General features: G+C 38.7%; 1 protein-coding gene across 1 annotated transcript in view; it reads right to left on the reverse strand.

Annotated features, from left to right (window-relative positions):
- Positions 1–18,922, reverse strand: part of ABCA1 (ATP binding cassette subfamily A member 1) — a 133,766-nt gene that overhangs the window by 84,701 nt on the left and 30,143 nt on the right. The window contains exons 3-5 of the mRNA XM_058173100.1: positions 18,033–18,126; positions 16,480–16,621; positions 15,079–15,194 (exon numbers count right to left, since the gene is read on the reverse strand). Of these exons, the coding sequence (XP_058029083.1) occupies positions 15,079–15,194; positions 16,480–16,621; positions 18,033–18,126 (352 nt within the window). The remainder of the gene's footprint in view (positions 1–15,078; positions 15,195–16,479; positions 16,622–18,032; positions 18,127–18,922) is intronic.

Raw genomic sequence — 18,922 nt, forward strand, 5'->3', positions numbered from 1 at the left:
AACTGGTTGTTAACTTTCTAAGCAGTTCGGAGAACCAGTTGTTGGAAGAAATCTTATTTTGTTTTTCCCCACTTTACAGGGCTAATCCTGTAAGGAAGGCAGGAAGGAAACACTCTGGTGGTGTTTCTAGCCTAATCTTTATTGCCCTGCTTACAGAAACTGCCTCTCTGGTTAACCCTTATTACATTGTAACAGCTAAGGCAAAGCCCCCATAGACATGAGTGACATTGAGTTGGCCACACCCACCTGGTCACATGACCACCGAGCCATGTCTACCCAGCTGGTCATTAAGGCAGAGGTTGTTAAATTATTTGAATCCCACCACTGCCCCCCTCCCTTCCTCTAATAGTATTGTCAGGAACACCAATATTTTCTGACACAGTTTTGGTTGGGAGGTGGTAACCTGTCACAAAAATCCCAGTCTCCAATTCAGCACTCTTGCTCATTCAGAAAGGTTATGAGTTTTGACAGGAGAATGGTTCTATAGAGATAGGGAAGATGACATGGATGGAGATGGGCTGTAGGAGTAGTTCTCCCCCAGGCAAAGAAGGGGAGGGGGACAGATCTCCTACTGTGTGCATTTTACTCTGAGTGCTTCCACCATAAGAATGGAACTATGTCATTTCTAATAAAGAGTTGCTGGCAGTAAAATAAAAAATCTGCATGTTTCCATCAAGGTCATCTTCTTTATTCTCTGCAGGCTGGTAGGAGATGCATTCTAATATATTTGGAATTCTACTTCTTGGGATTAGCTCAAGAATGAAACTGGACACAGTGAAGCACACCAGCATGCATTCATGCCAATAAAATAATAAAAAAAATATGCAATGTAGAGATTACCTTGTAAGTCTGAGTGCCTTATTTTTTTTTTAATGCCGTGCATGCTAATCAAATATTTAGCTTAAATTCTAGATCTCCGTAAATAAGCTGACAGATTCACCAATGTATGGTTTATTACTGGTGAGAAATGCATTGCCCATATCTTCATAAAAGAAAGAAATAGCTGCCTCAGCAATTGTGCAAGTTCTGATAAGAGATACCTGACCTGAAATCTCCAAGGTCAGCCAGGACAGATGTTGGGAGAAATAGAAATGATGACTCTTAAGTACAAACTGAAGGAAATATCTTTGGCTATGTACCATTAAATGCACTTTTTTGTTTTTCCAAGCTGAAGTTTTAGCATCGGAAACCCAATTTAATTTAATTAGAGATGAAAATGTGGCAAGAGATATATACAGACCGAGAAATCACTCTCTTTCACAGTTTTCTTTAAAACTATAATCAGAATAACAAAATAACAACATTAGAAAGGACCTTGGAAATCTTCTACCGAATCCCCCCCCCCCCCGAGGCAGGAAACCCTATACCAGGGGTCTGCAAACTTGGCTCTTTTAAGACTTGTGGACTTCAACTCCCAGAGTTCCTCAGCCAGCAAAGCTGGCTGAGGAACTCTGGGAGTTGAAGTCCACAAGTCTTAAAAGAGCCAAGTTTGCAGACCCCTGCCCTATATCATTTCAGAGAAACTGTTGTCCAATCTCTTCTTAAAAGCCTCCAGTGTTGGAACGCCCACAACTTCTAGAGGCAAGTCATTCTGCTGATTAATTGTTCTAATTGTCAGGAAATTTCTCCATCTCTGCTGCTTTCTTTCAAGATATTTTCAACCTATTGCTCAAGACTACAGCCTTGGTATTTCTTGTCACTAACCTATCCCTCTTAATAACCAAGTAGGATTCTGGGATCTCCTAAGCTTTTACAAGATCATCCAGGGCCAGGTGTTCTCACTAGCTGAGAATGTCTCCAATGTGAGCTGATATATTTATTTATTTATTTATTTTATTTGTCGAGCACGTATTAGATAATACGTGTAAGCATAAGCATGAATTGAATACATAAAATGAATACAATTAAAGGGAACATTAGGCCAGGGACAGTAGGCACGCTGGTGCTCTTATGCAGGCCACTTACAGACCTCTTAGGAATGGGGTGAGGTCAACAATAGACAGCCTAAGGTTAAAGTTTTGGGGGTTTGGGGAAGAAACCACAGAGTCAGATAGAACAACTTTTATCTGATCATGGCAGAGTTCCCCAGCCAGGTGCCCTAAGATGTACTATAATAACCAATGACACCTTTCCCATTCTTGCACGGCTGAACATCACTATACATATTTGGTAAATACACATTACCAATTCAGGCAGCGTTCAGGTGGACGTTTTGTTGGGTTCCACTTATACCGGGAATTTGCTGATATACAGGTAGTCCTTGAGGCCACCGTTGAGCCCAACATTTCTGTTGCTAAGACAGTTAAGTGAATTTTGCCCCATTTTACAACCATTTTCTGGCCACAGTTGTTAAGTCATCTGTCTACCCTAGACGAGTTCAAATCACCTGTCTACCCTAGACGAGTTCAAATCACCAGGACCGGATGGATTACACCCCAAGGTTCTGAAGGAACTGGCAGACGTGATCTCAGAACCACTGAACTATATCTTTCAAAGATCCTGGAGCACAGGGGAGCTGCCAGAGGACTGGAAAAGAGCTGATGTAGTTCCCATCTTCAAAAAAGGAAAAAAAACAGACCCAGGAAACTACAGACCTATCAGCCTGACCTCAATACCGGGGAAGATTCTAGAAAAGATAATCAAGCAACGAATCACCAAACACCTAGAAGCAAACAAAGTAATAACCAAAAGCCAACATGGGTTTGTCAAAAACAGATCATGCCAGACTAATCTTATCGCATTCTTTGACAAAATGACAAAATTAGTAGACCAGAGGAATGCTGTCGATATAATTTACTTGGACTTCAGTAAAGCATTTGATAAAGTAGACCATAACCTACTACTAGATAAAGTAGAAAAATGTGGGTTAGACAGCACCACCACCAGATGGATTCGTAACTGGCTGACCAACCGCACTCAACGTGTAGTCCTCAACGGAACTGTATGCAGTGGAGTACCCCAAGGCTCTGTTTTAGGCCCAGTACTCTTCAACATCTTCATCAATGACTTGGACGAGGGGATAGATGGGGAACTCATCAAATTTGCAGATGACACCAAGCTGGCAGGAATAGCCAACACTCCAGAAGATAGGCTCAAGTTACAGAAAGATCTTGACAGACTTGAACATTGGGCGCTATCTAACAAAATGAAATTCAACAGTGAAAAAAGTAAGGTTCTACATTTAGGCAAAAAAAACAAAATGCACCGGTACCGTATATGTGGTACCTTGCTCAATAGTAGTACCTGTGAGAGGGATCTTGGAGTCCTAGTGGATAACCATTTAGATATGAGCCAGCAGTGTGCAGCAGCTGCTAAAAAAGCCAACACAGTTCTGGGCTGCATAAACAGAGGGATAAAATCAAGATTTGCACCAAATATCTGACCTTCGGACCTTTCGCCGGGAATTAAAAACTCACTTATTTATTCAAGCGGGACTGGACTGACTGATTTTTTAAATTCCAAATTTTAAAGTTTTAATCCTTTGTAATTTTATATGGGGTATTTTAGGTTAGGTCAATCTGACGGTTTTAATTCGGCCACTATTGAATAGGTATTTTAAATTGATATTTTAACTTTGTATACTTGCTGTTTTTATTTTTGGCTGTACACCGCCCTGAGTCCTTCGGGAGAAGGGCGGTATAAAAATTTAAATAAAAACAAAAAACAAAACAAAACAAAGATCACGTGAAGTGTTAGTGCCACTTTATAATGCCTTGGTAAGGCCACACTTGGAATATTGCATCCAGTTTTGGTCTCCACGATGTAAAAAAGATGTTGAGACTCTAGAAAGAGTGCAGAGAAGAGCAACAAAGATGATTAGAGGACTGGAGGCTAAAACATATGAAGAACGGTTGCAGGAACTGAGTATGTCTAGTTTAATAAAAAGAAGGACTAGGGGAGACGTGATAGCAGTTTTCCAATATCTCAGGGGTTGCCACAAAGAAGAGGGAGTCGGGCTGTTCTCCAAAGCACCTGAGGGTAGAACAAGAAGCAATGGGTGGAAACTGATCAAGGAAAGAAGCAACTTAGAACTAAGGAGAAATTTCCTGACAGTTAGAACAATTAATCAGTGGAACAACTTGCCTGCAGAAGTTGTGAATGCTCCAACACTGGAAATTTTTAAGAAAATGTTGGATAACCATCTGACTGAGATGGTGTAGGGTTCCTGCCTAGGCAGGGGGTTGGACTAGAAGGCCTCCAAGGTCCCTTCCAACTCTGTTGTTATGTTATGTTATGTTAAGTGAATCATTGCAGTTGTTAGTAAAATGGTTGTTAAGTAAATCTGGCTTCTCCATTGATTTTGTTTGTTAGAAGTCACAAAAGATCACAAAAGGTGACCTTTGTCAGAAGGTCACAAATTGTGACCCCAGGACACTGCAACCATCATAAGTATCAGTCAATTGCCAAGTGTCTGAATTTTGATCATGTGACCATAGGGATGCTGCAATAACCATAAATGTGAAAACCGGTTATTGTTGTTGTTGTTAGTTGCGAAGTCACGTCCGACCCATCGCGACCTCATGGACAACGTTCCTCCAGGCCTTCCTGTCCTCTTTGTTGTACTTCGAATGGTCACTAAATGATCTGTTGTAAGTCGAGGACTACCTGTACTGTAATATTAATTGAATATACACATTTCATTTCAAAACCAACTTCAAGAAAGCTGATCACAGTCACTCAAAGACCCTATTTAATCTAGCAGCTACTGTAAAGCCAAATAGCAGTAATGGCCACCCATATTCAAATCCAGAGCTGAAGCCCATTCAGCATTCCAAGGTATCAAAAATCAACAACTCTTGGAGCTGGGCCAAGGGCAGGAACAGGGGAGACCAAGACTAAGGCCTCAAGAGCATTGGCAGAGGGCCTTGCTCTGAGGGTCAGGCAAGCAGAGCATGGCACTCACAGAGTAAATATTAACCCTCCATGAAGCTTCTGCATTGAGCTCATCAAACCAGCAGGATTGTATTGGTTGCACTCACTAAATCAAGGCAGGGCGATGTTCAAGAGATCAGAAAGTTGCCTCTGTCCCAAACTTCGCCAGCTGTTGGAAACTGCAACACTGGCACAAGAAGAAGGAAATCCTTTCTTGTGATTTTTGGGAAAGCTTACAGGTGGGAGTTACCCGGAAGGCAAATTGTTGCAATCCCTGGCTTTCAGCCTGCAATACATTAGAGCTTCAGAGCTCAACATTTTGGCAAAAACATTAGTATATGGAGTCATTCTGGAAGTAGAGGGGCTGAGTAAGCCTGGTATAGAAATGGTGACTTCCAATATTTTTCTTGCCCAGCCATTTGCTATTTCCTTGGGTTTACGTTTAAGAAGCTTGATTTTACCTAAACTTGGCCGTTTTGCCACCAACTTTTAATGATACATTCACACAGGTTTAGAATACAGTACCTGTCCTATTTATTTGCTTCTCATTCCACAGGAAGTAGGACCTTTATTATTGTGGGCTAGCATGATGGGTCAAGCAAACCAGGGGTGGGTTCTACTTATCTTTACTACCAGTTCACAACGGGGCTGCTCCATGCGCTTGCTTTGCTCGTGCATGTGTGCTTCTGAGCATGCGCAGAAGCTTCCAGATCACGTTTGGGTCAGTGGGCGGAGCCTCCCACCAGTTTTACTACCAGTTCTTGTGAACTGGTCCAAACTGGGGGCAACCCACCACTGAAGCAAGCTATTATAACATGTTAATAAACTGTGATGAAAATAGCTTAGCCACTGTCAGTCAGTCAGGTAAGGAAATGTTGCTCTATTCTGCGCCCTCAAAGAGTTCTGCAATTTAATAGCAAACAGCAAAGTTCTTTCATTGGTTGAAGAAGCTATAGCCTCTTGTATCCTGATACTCTTGGCTTGTTGTCACTTGAGAGTGCAACATGTAACTGGCAATCCCGGATTATGGGCAGCATGACTATATTAATGAATCATAAATCACCATGAACTGAAAAAAATGTATGACTTGACCCCAGTTTACAGGAAACAAGGCAGTAAAATGCAAATGTAAGAACTATCCATTTCTAAGGGTAGACGGGAAAATCTTGATCTTTGGTGTACTTAAGAAACATAATTTGTAGACTTCATGGCTGATGAACCAGAGGCAACTTTTTAAATGCTATATTATTGTCATGTTTACTAATCTCTGCATTTGAGGCAATTATTAGCATTACACCCAACAATCTCCCTAAATTTATACCTGTCTATCAGCCAGAAATGGATTTAGTGAATGGAAACACAAGCTGATAGATGATACATCTTCACAAGCACTTGGCTCTGAGTTTACAAGGAATGTCTAAACCCAAGGGGCAAGAACTGTTCTGAGATATTAAACAAAGTGATCCCACTGAAACAATAGCAAGACATATGAATGGTAAGGGGGGGAAGTTCTGAAATTCTTGTTTTGGAATTCTACAGAAATGAAATTGTTAGGAGAGGGCATATGCAAATTTCTGTTTGAAATTAGCAGTTCTCTATGGCCTGCTACGGGAACAAGAAAGGTTCATAGTCACTTGATGCTTAATCCAAGAAGATCCACAAACACCCTATCCTCAATCTATAACCTACCACCCAAAGAACAGTGTGCAAGTTATTTCAGCCATTTGAAAATTTTCTCACTGCAGAAACAGATAATCCATCCAATTAGACTGCATTTGACCTCGTTCACATGTTTTTCTAAACTATGGTATGTTGATTTAGCCAGAGTTCTTCATATCATGGACCAGGACTTATAAAGTTCAACTCCAAAATAAGCATCTTAGAATAACGTGATATGTGAAGCCAGGTGAATGTGTGGATTTTCCATTGATTATACTCAGTATCTGTGGTGTTTTTCTAACTTCAAGCAGGTAAAAATCCAATTTAAGAATCAATGCCATAATTCTCTAGGGGCCTAGCCCAGCCCAACCATCCAACTTGTAATTTCCCAGAGTTTCAGTTTAGGAAACCATAAAGAATAACTATTCCTATGATTAGAAACAATGATACAGTAGGAGTGCTAATTGTGCCGTGTTTTAAGAACAATAATAATAATAATTGCTACTGACCGCTTATACCTGCCCTGCAGAAATGAAGGCAATAGTTTACTTTAAGTCAAACAGTCAAAGGAAAAAGAAACTTGCATTGACTGATCGTATAAAAAAAACAGTCAAGAACAACATAGAGTCCCAGATTCTTAGTTTCAAAACAGAAATTTTGAAATTCCTCCTGAACTAGAAATAAATCAGCTCACCTGTACAATGGTGACAATATGGCATTAACAGAGAAGACTTTTGTTGTAAGACTAGAATCCTTGTCTCAAAAGAACCTTGAACAACCATATTTGAATCATACATTGCCTATTCTCCTAGGAAAATGTAGAAGTAAATGTTTTTTTAAGTTTAAATTAGAGATGTGCTGACAACCTCATCCAACTCTTTCTTAAATTACATATTTTGGGGCAGAAAATAACAGCACATACCCTGACCCGAACCATGAGAAAGGTCATAAATTAACCACAAGTGAAGAAACTTGCAGTTAATTTATCTAAGAGCTTGAGAATCACTGGGGCAGTGGTGGTTTTAAAAAGTAATTTAATAAGGAAAAAACAATTGCATGAAGAATTGAAACATTCATTGGAAGGTCACAATAACCTCCCTCAACCTAGTACTCCCCGTATGCATCAGAAGCATAACTCCTATCATTTTCCTGTGACTTGGAATTTTAAAAAACTGCCATATTAGGAGTTTACTAAACTTGGGAAAGTTAAAGGTAAAGATTCTCCTCGCACATACGTGCTAGTCGTTCCCAACTCTAGGGGGCGGTGCTCATCTCTGTTTCAAAGCCGAAAAGCCAGCGCTGTCCGAAGACGTCTCTGTGGTCATGTGGCCAGCATGACTAAATGCCAAAGGCTCATGGAACGCTGTTACCTTACCACCAAAGGTGGTCCCTATTTTTCTACTTGCATTTTTTATCTGCTTTCAAACTGCTAGGTTGGCAGAAACTGGAACATGTAACAGGAGCTCATCTTGTTACGCGGCACTAGGGATTCGAACTGCTGATCTGTCGACCTATTCGATCGACAAGCTCAGCATCTTTTTTTTTATATATAAATAATTTTTATTTCCATTTTCCAACATCATATTTATGTACAAACTATTATCCATCATTAATCATTAATTTTTATTTATTACTGATTCAGGCCTGCCCAACTGCCACTTCCTTTCTTCACAACCTCCCTCTCTACCCTCTACTACTTTCACATCTTTCATCTCCTTCACTTTACTACTTCCTCTCCTCCTTCTCCACTCCTCCCTTCTTCCACCCTATCTAACCTTCTTATTCCCCTCCTCCCTCTCTACTCTTTCCTACCTACTTTCTTCCCTCCTTCTACTCCTCTCTCCTTTTCTTTCTGAAATGGCAGTCGAGCATCCCCAATATCATTTTAAATTTTAATTTCATATCTTCAAAATTACTGTACATTAATAATCAATCCATGTATCATTTCCCCTTTCCCCCTCCTCCCTCTTCCCCCCAGACCTCCCAGAGCAAATACCGGTATTATGACCAACAATCACAAGCTAAAGTATACAAAATATACATAACCTCCCACCTTTAAAAATTTAAAACTTTAGATCCCCTCACAATAAAAATAAAGAGATAGGAAAGAATAATAAAAGAAAAGAAAAGAAGCAATACCAACTTCACATATTACTTCTTCTTACAGTCCATTTTTAAAATTAATCCATCTTCTCAAATTCAATTTTTTTCCATTTGTATATTCCTTCAAATTTCATAAATCCATTTCTCAAATTACAGTCCATCTTCTCGAACTCAAATTTTCACCACTTATATATTTCTTCAATTGCCATAACATTTAATGTCCGTTCTTCTTACAGTCCATTTTAAAAATTAGTCCATCTTCTAAAATTCAATTTTTTCACCCACTTGTATATTCCTTCAAATTTCATAAGTCCATTTCTTAAATTACAATCCAGCTTCTCAAATTCAAATTTTCATCACTTATATATTTCTTCAATTGTCATAACATTTAATATCCAATCTTCCAATACTACTCCATCAATCAAATATCATTTCGAATAAAATCTCTCAAATATAATATTTCCAGCTTAACTTCATAACTTTTACTATCTATAAACGTGTCAATTAAAACAAATAATCATTTAAACTACATCCACAATATAACAGTAAACAGTTAAAATCATTACATCCACATTATCTAAATTCATAAATTTCACTTTCCATCCTTCACAATTAAATAATATCATCCCATAGATTTATACCATACAAATAGCAAATAACAAAATCCTATAATTTATATCCTAAACAAATCAATTCCAAAAATTAACCATAATCATCATATTCACATCTTAAACATTCCTCCCCTCTCCCATTCTATTTTCCATCATTTCCAAACCAATTAACTTAGCATCTAACAACAAAGGATTCCCACTCTTTAAAACATTAATATAAAAATGTCTCGCTTTCATAACTGAATTAAGAAAATACTTTCTGCCTCTAAAATTCACTGACAAACCCATTGGAACTTCCCATCTAAAATATATCTGATGTTTCTTAAACTCATCCACTAAAAAAGCAAATTCTCTTCTCTTTCTTAACATTTTAGGAGGAATTTCCTTCATCATTTTTATATCTTGTCCCAATATTTGAAATTTATTTTTATAAAAGGCTTGCAAAATTTCATACCTAACCTTTTTAGTTGTAAAATAAATAACCACATCCCTCGGTACTCTATTTTGTCTTGCCCACCAAGAATTAACACGATAAATTCTTTCAATATTAATCTCAAAATCTTCTGGCTCCACACCCTTTATCTGAGCAAAGGCTTGCATAAAAATCTCTTAAATTTTTCTTCCTATTTTGCTTCAAACCCGCATGTTCCATTAATCTATATTGTAATATTACTCTTTCTTCATCTGCCCTATCTACCTTTGCCTGTATATCTTCCATCTTATTATCTAAGTTCCAATTGTTTTGATTTTTTTGAATTTCCTCTATTTTCCTTTGCAACTCTAAATTAGCTTTATTAATTCCTGCAAGATCATCTTCCATCTGAATACAAGAGCTTAATATTTGCGCAATTGCATCCTTTACCATTTTCATTTCCCTCTTCTGCTCTTCCACCACTTCCTTAAAATCCAACATCTCTTTCTCTATTTCATCAAATTTTTGATCTATTTCTAAAAAATGACTCTCCAAAAACTCCTGTAAAGAATTTCTTAATTCCTTTTTTATTTCTTCTTTTAATTTTTGAATCTGAACTGAAGAAATTTCAAAGTTTTTAATGACTTTTGGCACTATTTGCTTAAAAGCCATTTTTTAAAAATATAACTTAATAACGGACCAAAAAAAAATAAAATTAAAAAGGAAAAATTCAAAAAACTTTTCTTCTAAATCACTATAATCCCAAAGAAGAAGAAAAAATATAAATCATAAAATTCTCGTTTCTTCCATTTAATCAGTATCTTCCTATATATCTTCTAATTCACCACTAGCTGTTAGTAAGCATTTCTTTAACTTTCGTTTCCAGTACACACATTCCACAAAACCACCATTTGCTTTCTTCTCTCCTATCTTCACAACAAATATATCCTCAGGGGCTTGCAGTCTTCTTACAAACAAGTGCTAGAACTCCAGTTTCTGCTCCGTCCACGTTACAATCCATCATAAATCAATTCCTGCCGTGGAAATTGGATGCTACGTTTCGTCTGCTATAAAAGGCAGATGCCTCCCCCAGCCAGGAGCTTATCAGGCTATGGAAGGAGAGCTCCCCGCAAGCCTCAGAAGCTTCTGTGGCTATATTTGGGTGTCTCAACTTCAGCCTGAATGCTCATCTCTCCCTCTTTGCCCGAGGGAAGAGATTTCCAAGCTGTTGGACCAGATTTACGATGTCCTGACAGCTCTACAGACTAGAGAGTTAGCAGCCTAATCAAAGCTGCTTCTCAACGAAGCGGAGCCATACCGGAAGTCAACAAGCTCAGCATCTTAACCGTTGAGCTACCACATCCCTGGGAAGGTTATCCAATGGGAAACAACGGAGAAGACCTTATACTGCTGTAAGAGGCATGGGCATATCTTCTCTAAAGCAAAAGAAAATATCACATCTCGGTTTCACTCAGGGGCTAACAAAATGCAATTCCCTGTATTATAAAAACATTTCATTCAATCCAACTTTATAAAGGATTTTTTTAAAAAATGCTTGGGGAGCAACATGGTGGTACGACTAAGCTTCATCGTATCTGTGTCCTATCCTTCATACGAAAAATAGAATCAATAATTTTCATAGTAAGGAATTGCTCTAAAATTTCCTAGTACAATTGAAAGCCAGGAAGTTCTTTACAAGCAAGGCAGTGAAAGGAGGAGGGAGGGAGGCAGACTGTTATTGCAAGAAAAGTTAATCAACAAAGGTCTGAGGACTCTCTTTTAAAATTGAGGGTGAAATAAAGCATAGGGGAATTGCATTCTGATTGCCACATCAACTGTCTTTGCTTCAAGCAGACAGTTCTCCTTCCCTTTCGCCATCAGTCCCCCTTGTTCTATGTTCTGTTTTTTTTCTTCCCCTTAAAAACATGTTTCCATCTAGTCTCGGAAATTCCAGCACTTTTGGGTTCCCAGACAGTCTTTCCCTTTTGGGGACCTCTTTACCAACAGCCCCACAAACTTAGTAAAAGGATTAGCATTCTTTACTATTCCATGCAAGGAAACAGAAACACCAGGAGAATTTTCAAGACTTCCTTTATGCTCTTCAGCAATTGGTTAGCTAATCCCAAAGGATACTTTTCATTACTGCCAAGTGGTACTCTGTGTGTATGTGTGTGCGTGCCCGCGCGCACACCCTTTAATTTGCCAGAGATGGAGCCCAGAAATTGTTGGCCACTGCTGTAAGAGCTTCTCACCCATTTTCCTGGAAATAATTTAAAGTGCAACTTAAAAGGACAAACACACTTTTGTCCACCATAACTCATACCCACAATATAATAGGCGCATCAAATGACAAATTACTTCACCTTATTAAAGATAGACAGATTTCTCCAATTAACTTGCCAGCATATATTTTACAGGATTAGTGTCAGAAAAAGTCAGGTTGAGCTTATGAGTTGTACTGCGTTTAACTCTTTTCTTAGCAGAATAGCAACAGCTAAAAGTAAGCGCTGAGAAATCGAAGTGCATAATTTTTCTTGACTAAAAGCCCATTAAGTGGCCTGAGATACGTCATGATTTCCCAGCCTTTATGTCTGCCTCTCTCCCTGGAGCCCTGGCACAGGAGGTTATAATAAATATCACTGACACTATTGTTATAAAGCACCTAAGACAACTGACATGTAATATGCAGCTTTCCAATGTTATTTATTATCTTAATTTTGCCATTTGCCCAACTCAATGAAGGCTTTCCACATCTGGAAATCTTTCCGGGAAAGACAGCTCAATTGGAGAAGCTCGTTGTCATTTGGTCTCCCTCCCCACACCCTTCGCCTTACAATGCCTCTTTCACACAGTCTCCCTTTTTACACAAACGCACCCATTTCTGTTAGTCAGACGCAACATTCTCATGCTTTCAAAGTGTTGCTTGCACGTCCATCATTTGTAGAGTGCCAGCCCTTGAGGTGACAAAACGGCATTTGAAGTCCCTTTTCTTCCATTCTGAAAACCATCACAATGATTTACTTACTGCCTCCCTCTCTCTCACTCACTCACTCAGTCAGCAAAAGCCTCTCCCTGCTTGGCAAAAGAAAACGGAAAGCTGCGAAATAGACAAGGCTGCAACATATACAATAGAAAGCGGCTTTAAGATGAGGCCAGAGTAATATTGGCCAAATAAAATCAGTGTCGAGGGGTGTCTCTCAGGGCAAACATATAGTCCTCCTAATAAAACCCTCCACCACCACCCCCCAGGTTTAATGTCCACAGAAAAGTGTAACAAATACTTTAAAAAATGCCTTGGCTTGTTCCTTTCCAAATCACGGTTTGAATGAGGTGGTGTAAGAAAATTGGAGGCCTGAGAATTTGCTTTCTTTTGGCCTTCCCTCTCTAAAGCTCTCCACAAATGCATGCAGCATTGGCCCTCTGATTCCTCAGATACGTTTTCTTTGAACTGCCTCAGGATTGTGCTGTCATACTACAGAAACATTACTCTTAATTTAAAATTTGGAGAAAAGTGAGAAGCAGTGGGGAAAACTCAGGTTTTGACAGAAAAGATTTCTTTACCCAAATGCACAGGCAGGTTCTTAGAAGTTATTTTCGTTTCATAGAAACAAAAGAAAACTGACAGCGGAAAAAGACCTAGAAGCCCATCGAGTTTGCCCTTTGAGTTAATTTTTTTAATTTTTGTTGTATGATGGACATGTGTTTATCCCAAGCATGTTTAAACTCAAGTTACTGATAATTGACCCTCTACCTCCACTGGCAGTTGATTTCAAGCTTCCAATATCCTTTCTGGGAAGTAATACTTTTTAACATTACTTTTAAACTTTCCTCCTGTCGGTTTGAGTTTATGCCCCTTTGTTTTTGATTTTCGCTTAATGTTGAAACTACTGCCTTCTAGAACCTTATTCATCTTTATATTTAACGGTTTCAATCATGTCCCCCCCACCATTTCCCTTCTGTCCTTCAGGCTGTACATATTCAGTTTCTCCAATCTCTCCTGATAAATTTGTCCCTCAGACTTTGTACCATTTTTGTTGCTCGTCTCTGGACTCGCTCGATCTTATTAATACATCGATGTATTCCAAATACTTATATAATATAACACAGTATTCCAAATACTTATATATTATAATATATATATTATATATATATTATATAATATATATATTATATATAATATATATTATATATATATTATATATTATATTATATTATATAATATATATATATAATTAATATATTATTATTATATATAATATATATATATAATATATTATTATTATATATAATATATATTATAATACATATTATTATATAAGTATTTATAAGTATAAATACTTATACTTAATAGCCTGAGCCTCTGTGGCTCAGACTGGTAAGACAGTCTGTTATTAACAGCAGCTGCTTGCAATTACTGCAGGTTCAAGCCCCACCAGGCCCAAGGTTGACTCAGCCTTCCATCCTTTATAAGGTAGGTAAAATGAGGACCCAGATTGTTGGGGGCAATAAGTTGACTTTGTATATAATATACAAATGGATGAAGGCTATTGCTTGACATAGTGTAAGCCGCCCTGAGTCTTCGGAGATGCAAATTAAAAAAAAAAATCTTTCACTTCCCAGTGAGGCCTACCACTCCTGGGTTTCCTGACTGCTTCTGAATTCTTACACTAGAGAAAAGACGGGTTGGAGAGGTGAAGAGAGGAATGAACTAGATGTAATGAAAGCAGCAAAATGTTCTGCCCAGATGTTTGCATAGACGGGAAGAGCTGGAGATCAAATGCATACATTTAAATGAGTCACCAGCTGGCAAGAGAGATAGTTTTCTTGCTCATCCATCTCACTTTTGTGGATCCCCCCCCCACTGCTTCTATAGTAGAAAAAGCAGCCACAAACATTCACAGGTACGGACCGCCACTCAAGCCCCTCCAACTATTATGGGATAGAGGCAGGAATATGCAAAGTACATTTCAAGGGAAAAAATTGCAAAAGAGCTATAATGACATATTTCATCTTAGGATGGTACACATCCTAATTTTATTACAAGAAAGTTCCATTGATTTTCATCAGTGGACAATGCACACGCTAGTATGTTCAGGATCGTTTCAGGGCAAAGTATTCAGTAAAAGGGTGGGAAGTGATTTACCCGCCAGAACTTTGTATGCGTCCTTCCCAAAAAACATTTTATTGCAAGAGTGAAACCAAGATTTTCCTGCTTAAAATTTGGCCTGCAGGCATTTGGATAGAAGCCCCTAGTTCGAATACAGCCCTGGTTCCATTCTACAGCATTTTCCAGCTTGGAAAAATGCCAGCTGGGGAATTCTGGGAGTTGAAGTCCACACAACTGCCAAAAGCTGCCTCTGTTCTAGATTATGGACAAGAATCTCTGCAAAATGCACCATATTCCTTTTTTGGTTCACTTACCTGAGGCAAATTTCCCAAATTTCAGCACTTTTCTCAACACTTGCGGTACATCCTTGATGCTGCTGTCCTGGCTAAACGATAGCAAGCGTTTGGCATCGTTGAACAATCGGTAAACACTGAAGAAATGAGGGCAAGGGCGAAGAAACAAAAAGAGGAAAAAAAATACTAGTCATCATGAGAGAGACAGCTTCAAATATTCCCCAAATGGATCCTAAAATATTTCTTTATCCACATTTAACTTTGTGTCTGAGATTATTGAGCGCTATTCTGCTAAGTCAACACGGTCATATTCCCATAAGCACTTGTTTATAAATTGCTTCTAAGTGTTGTTTCTGAGCACATGGAGACATCTGTTAATTGAAGTGGTTTGGTTTGGTTTGCAAAGCAAACAAGGAGGAGATATGATTGGCTAGTTGGTGGTTCAGCTTGTCATGCAAACAGAGACATTCCCTCAGTTTATTAAGGTAACATGTCTTATCTCCAGGATCACCAATGAAGTAGAGTAGAGGGAATTGCCTTCCTGAAGCCACAAGCAAGAATTTACAGGATGACTATCAGGGAAGAAAGCTTCTTTGAAGTCTTTCGGATTAAGCAGTGGTCTCTGCATATCCACCAGGATTATGGGATAGAGAATATGATAGATAACCTTGCTGGAAATGTACAGGAAGCATCACTTAAGCACAAGGGGGCTGAAGCATTTCTTAGAACAATGAGGTAACATTCAGACATGACTCAGCCAGGCAGCTTCCTAATTCACTTCAGTACAGACTTGCAAGATTATACTAGCCAGTCTCAATAAAGGCAGTTCTGGCCCTCCTGTAGCATTAATTAATTTGGGTCCCGCCTTTATTATTTTTACAAATAATTCAAGGTGGCGGGCATATTCCACACACCTTCTTCCTCCTGTTTTTCCCACAACAACCACCCTGCGAAGTGAGTTGGACTGAAAGTCACCCAAGGCTTTCACGGCTAAGGTGGGATTCGAACTCATGGTTTTCCACTTTCTAGCCAGATGTCTTAATCATTAGATCAAACTAGGATAGCTGTTTCCTGATCTGGCCTATCTAGAGGGCCTGACAAACAATAAACAGCCATCACTCCCCATTCAAAGGATAACATAAGCCCCAAAATTTCTTGGAAGCCCTCAGCAGTAGAGGCACGCAAAGGATGATCTAAGTAACTTGCTTTCTTTCAGCGTAGATAATTTGTCTTCCATTACGTTTTCCTTATTTATAATATTCACTCTACCCCCAATAACCGCCCCCTTTTTGTTCCTCATTTGTGCTAAAGGACAAAGGCTTCCCTTGAGTACAGCAAAGAACAGCCTGTACCCTTGATAAGACATTGTTGTTTTGTCTTCTTCATTGGGAGGCCAAAGTTTAATAAATAGCAAATACTCACATAGATTCATTAAAATTGCCAACAATGCGGGGTGTCTCCCCAGGTGTCGGGGAACGAAAGCAAGGATTGTTGGCATTACAGATAATCCCCTGGACCCAGGGCAGAGTTCCAGCCGAAGGCATGGCCTTGTTTGGAAAATGACCTAAAAATATGAGGATAAATATTTAGGACATTGCATGATGTCATCCTTAAAACTCCTCTGTCCTAAAGTTATGCCTCCCCCACCCAAACTGTCTTCAAACACATATGATACATGGCAACAAGAAACAATGGGTTATAATGGGGTCTCCAACCTTGGCAGTTTTAAGCCTGGCTTAAAGTTATGTAAGAGAGATTTCATCAGGCCTAGTTATCTCTGTTGAAATCCCTTCTCTATAACCAACCAACAAAGTTTGAATTATTATGGAAAAATATACCACAGGGTTGCTATTTTTTGAAAAAGGAAATCCTGTTTGAGTAGTGCTAATTAGGAACACATTGAACAAGTTTCTGTGTTTCAGGAACTGAATCCCATTCTCAAACTTCTTTAAGCTGTCCTGAAAAAACTGGTTGGTTTGATGTGAGCTAAGTGCATTCTCGCCCAACAAATTATGGGCACTTTTAGCCTCTGATACATAGTGAAGCTTATTACTGAACATAGAGTAGCATTCTTTCTTTATATATATATCAACCCAGCAATCATGTATATTTCTATGTGAGGTTGGTCATCTACGTCAGGGAATAAATCCTGTTGAAGCCAATTAGTTTTACTTCATAGTATGTATATACAAGAATTTAAGAAGGCCAATTAAATATTCCACATATTCCTAGGATTTCTCTGTTGTGTAAGTTTAATTTGTTATTTGCCAACAGTTTTTATTAATAAAAACATCCATCAAAATAGGTACAGGTGTGAAAGAAATCACTTTAAAGCAATGGTTCAGTAAGTGTGGTCTGGAGACTCTTGGGAATGTCTTGGACCCTTTCAAGACAAATATTTTAAAATTTCTCAATTTGAATTTCTAATGTAGTAGATAATGATAGATATATAAACCAAAGCTCTTTGAAGCAATGGTGGGTTCTAACCAGTTTTACCACCGGTTTGCATCGCATTGCGTTTCGCGCAAGCGCATTGAGTACAAAAACAGCTGAGACATGGCAATCCGCTCTGCCGCGCCTTATAGCTGAGCTAAAAACAAAGGAATAAAGGTAGGTATAGCGCGGGGGCGGGCGGGAGGGACAAGCTGACGTTAGGAGTGAACTGGTTCGCTCTCATATCAAGATTTCCACTACCGCCTCTCCTGAACCAGGGAGAACCTGTAGCAACCCACTAATGGTGGGTTTCAAAAAATTTTACTACCGGTTCTGTGGGTGTGGTTTGGTGGGCATAGCTTGGTGGGCATGCCAGGGGAAGGATACTATAAAATCTCCATTCCCAACCCAAACCTTTGTCAGGCCTGTTATCTTCCATCTTTCTAGACCAGAAATAGTTCAGTCCTTATGCAATCTGCCTCTCACTTACTCCTCCTTCACCAAAGTTGAAGCCCAAGAACTCAGGCATTTTAAAAACTTACATTCATGTTGCTCGTAAGGTGGATAAGACAGTCTCACAGACATCAGAATAAAGAAGATAAACAATGGCCAAGTGATTTCAATCAGTAGTTGGACCTGGAAGAGAAGAGGAGAAACAGCAGATTACTAAGTATCCATACTTGATATGATCAATTTCATTTTAAACTGTATTTTATCCAATTCCATTTTAAATTGTTTTTATCAGATTTTAGTAATAATTTGTGTCTGGAACTCTGCACTTTGATATGGCCCAAGGGCGAATCAATAAAGTAAACTAAACTAACTAACCTACTTGGTATGATGAAGCAAATGAAAACATAAGCAAATGAAAACAAAAGCAGACATAAGTCTTAAGTAGACATAAGTATGATTTTTAAAAAAAAAACTTCTGTGAACACTCTTTGCTGTAGCTTTTCCCAATTCAGGCCTTCTTGATGCCCTTGGATCAATTGGACTACAGGTAGTTCTCGACTTACGACCACAATTGAGCCCAAAATGTAAGTAGCTATGTGAAACATCCATTAAGTAAGTTTTGCCCCATTTTACGACTTTTCTTGCCACTGTTGTAAAGTGAATCATTTGCAATTGTTAAGTTAGTAACACGGTTGTTAAGTGAACCTGCGTTCCCCATTGACTTTGTTTGTCAGAAGGTCACAAAAGCGGATCACATGACCCTGGGACATTGCAATGATATGAACTAGCTGTCAAGCATCTGAAATTTGAATATGTGACCATAGGAATGGTTCAATGGTCGTTAAGTGTGAAAAAAGGTCATACATCACTTTTTTAAGTGCCATGGTAACTTTGATCGGTGAACTGTTGTAAGTCGAGGACTACCTGTATTAATTCATAAAGCAATAATTTCACAGCATTCCTGTCCACTAAGTAAGGA

The sequence above is a fragment of the Ahaetulla prasina genome, chromosome 2 (assembly GCF_028640845.1).
Source record: "Ahaetulla prasina isolate Xishuangbanna chromosome 2, ASM2864084v1, whole genome shotgun sequence".
NCBI lineage: Eukaryota > Metazoa > Chordata > Lepidosauria > Squamata > Colubridae > Ahaetulla > Ahaetulla prasina.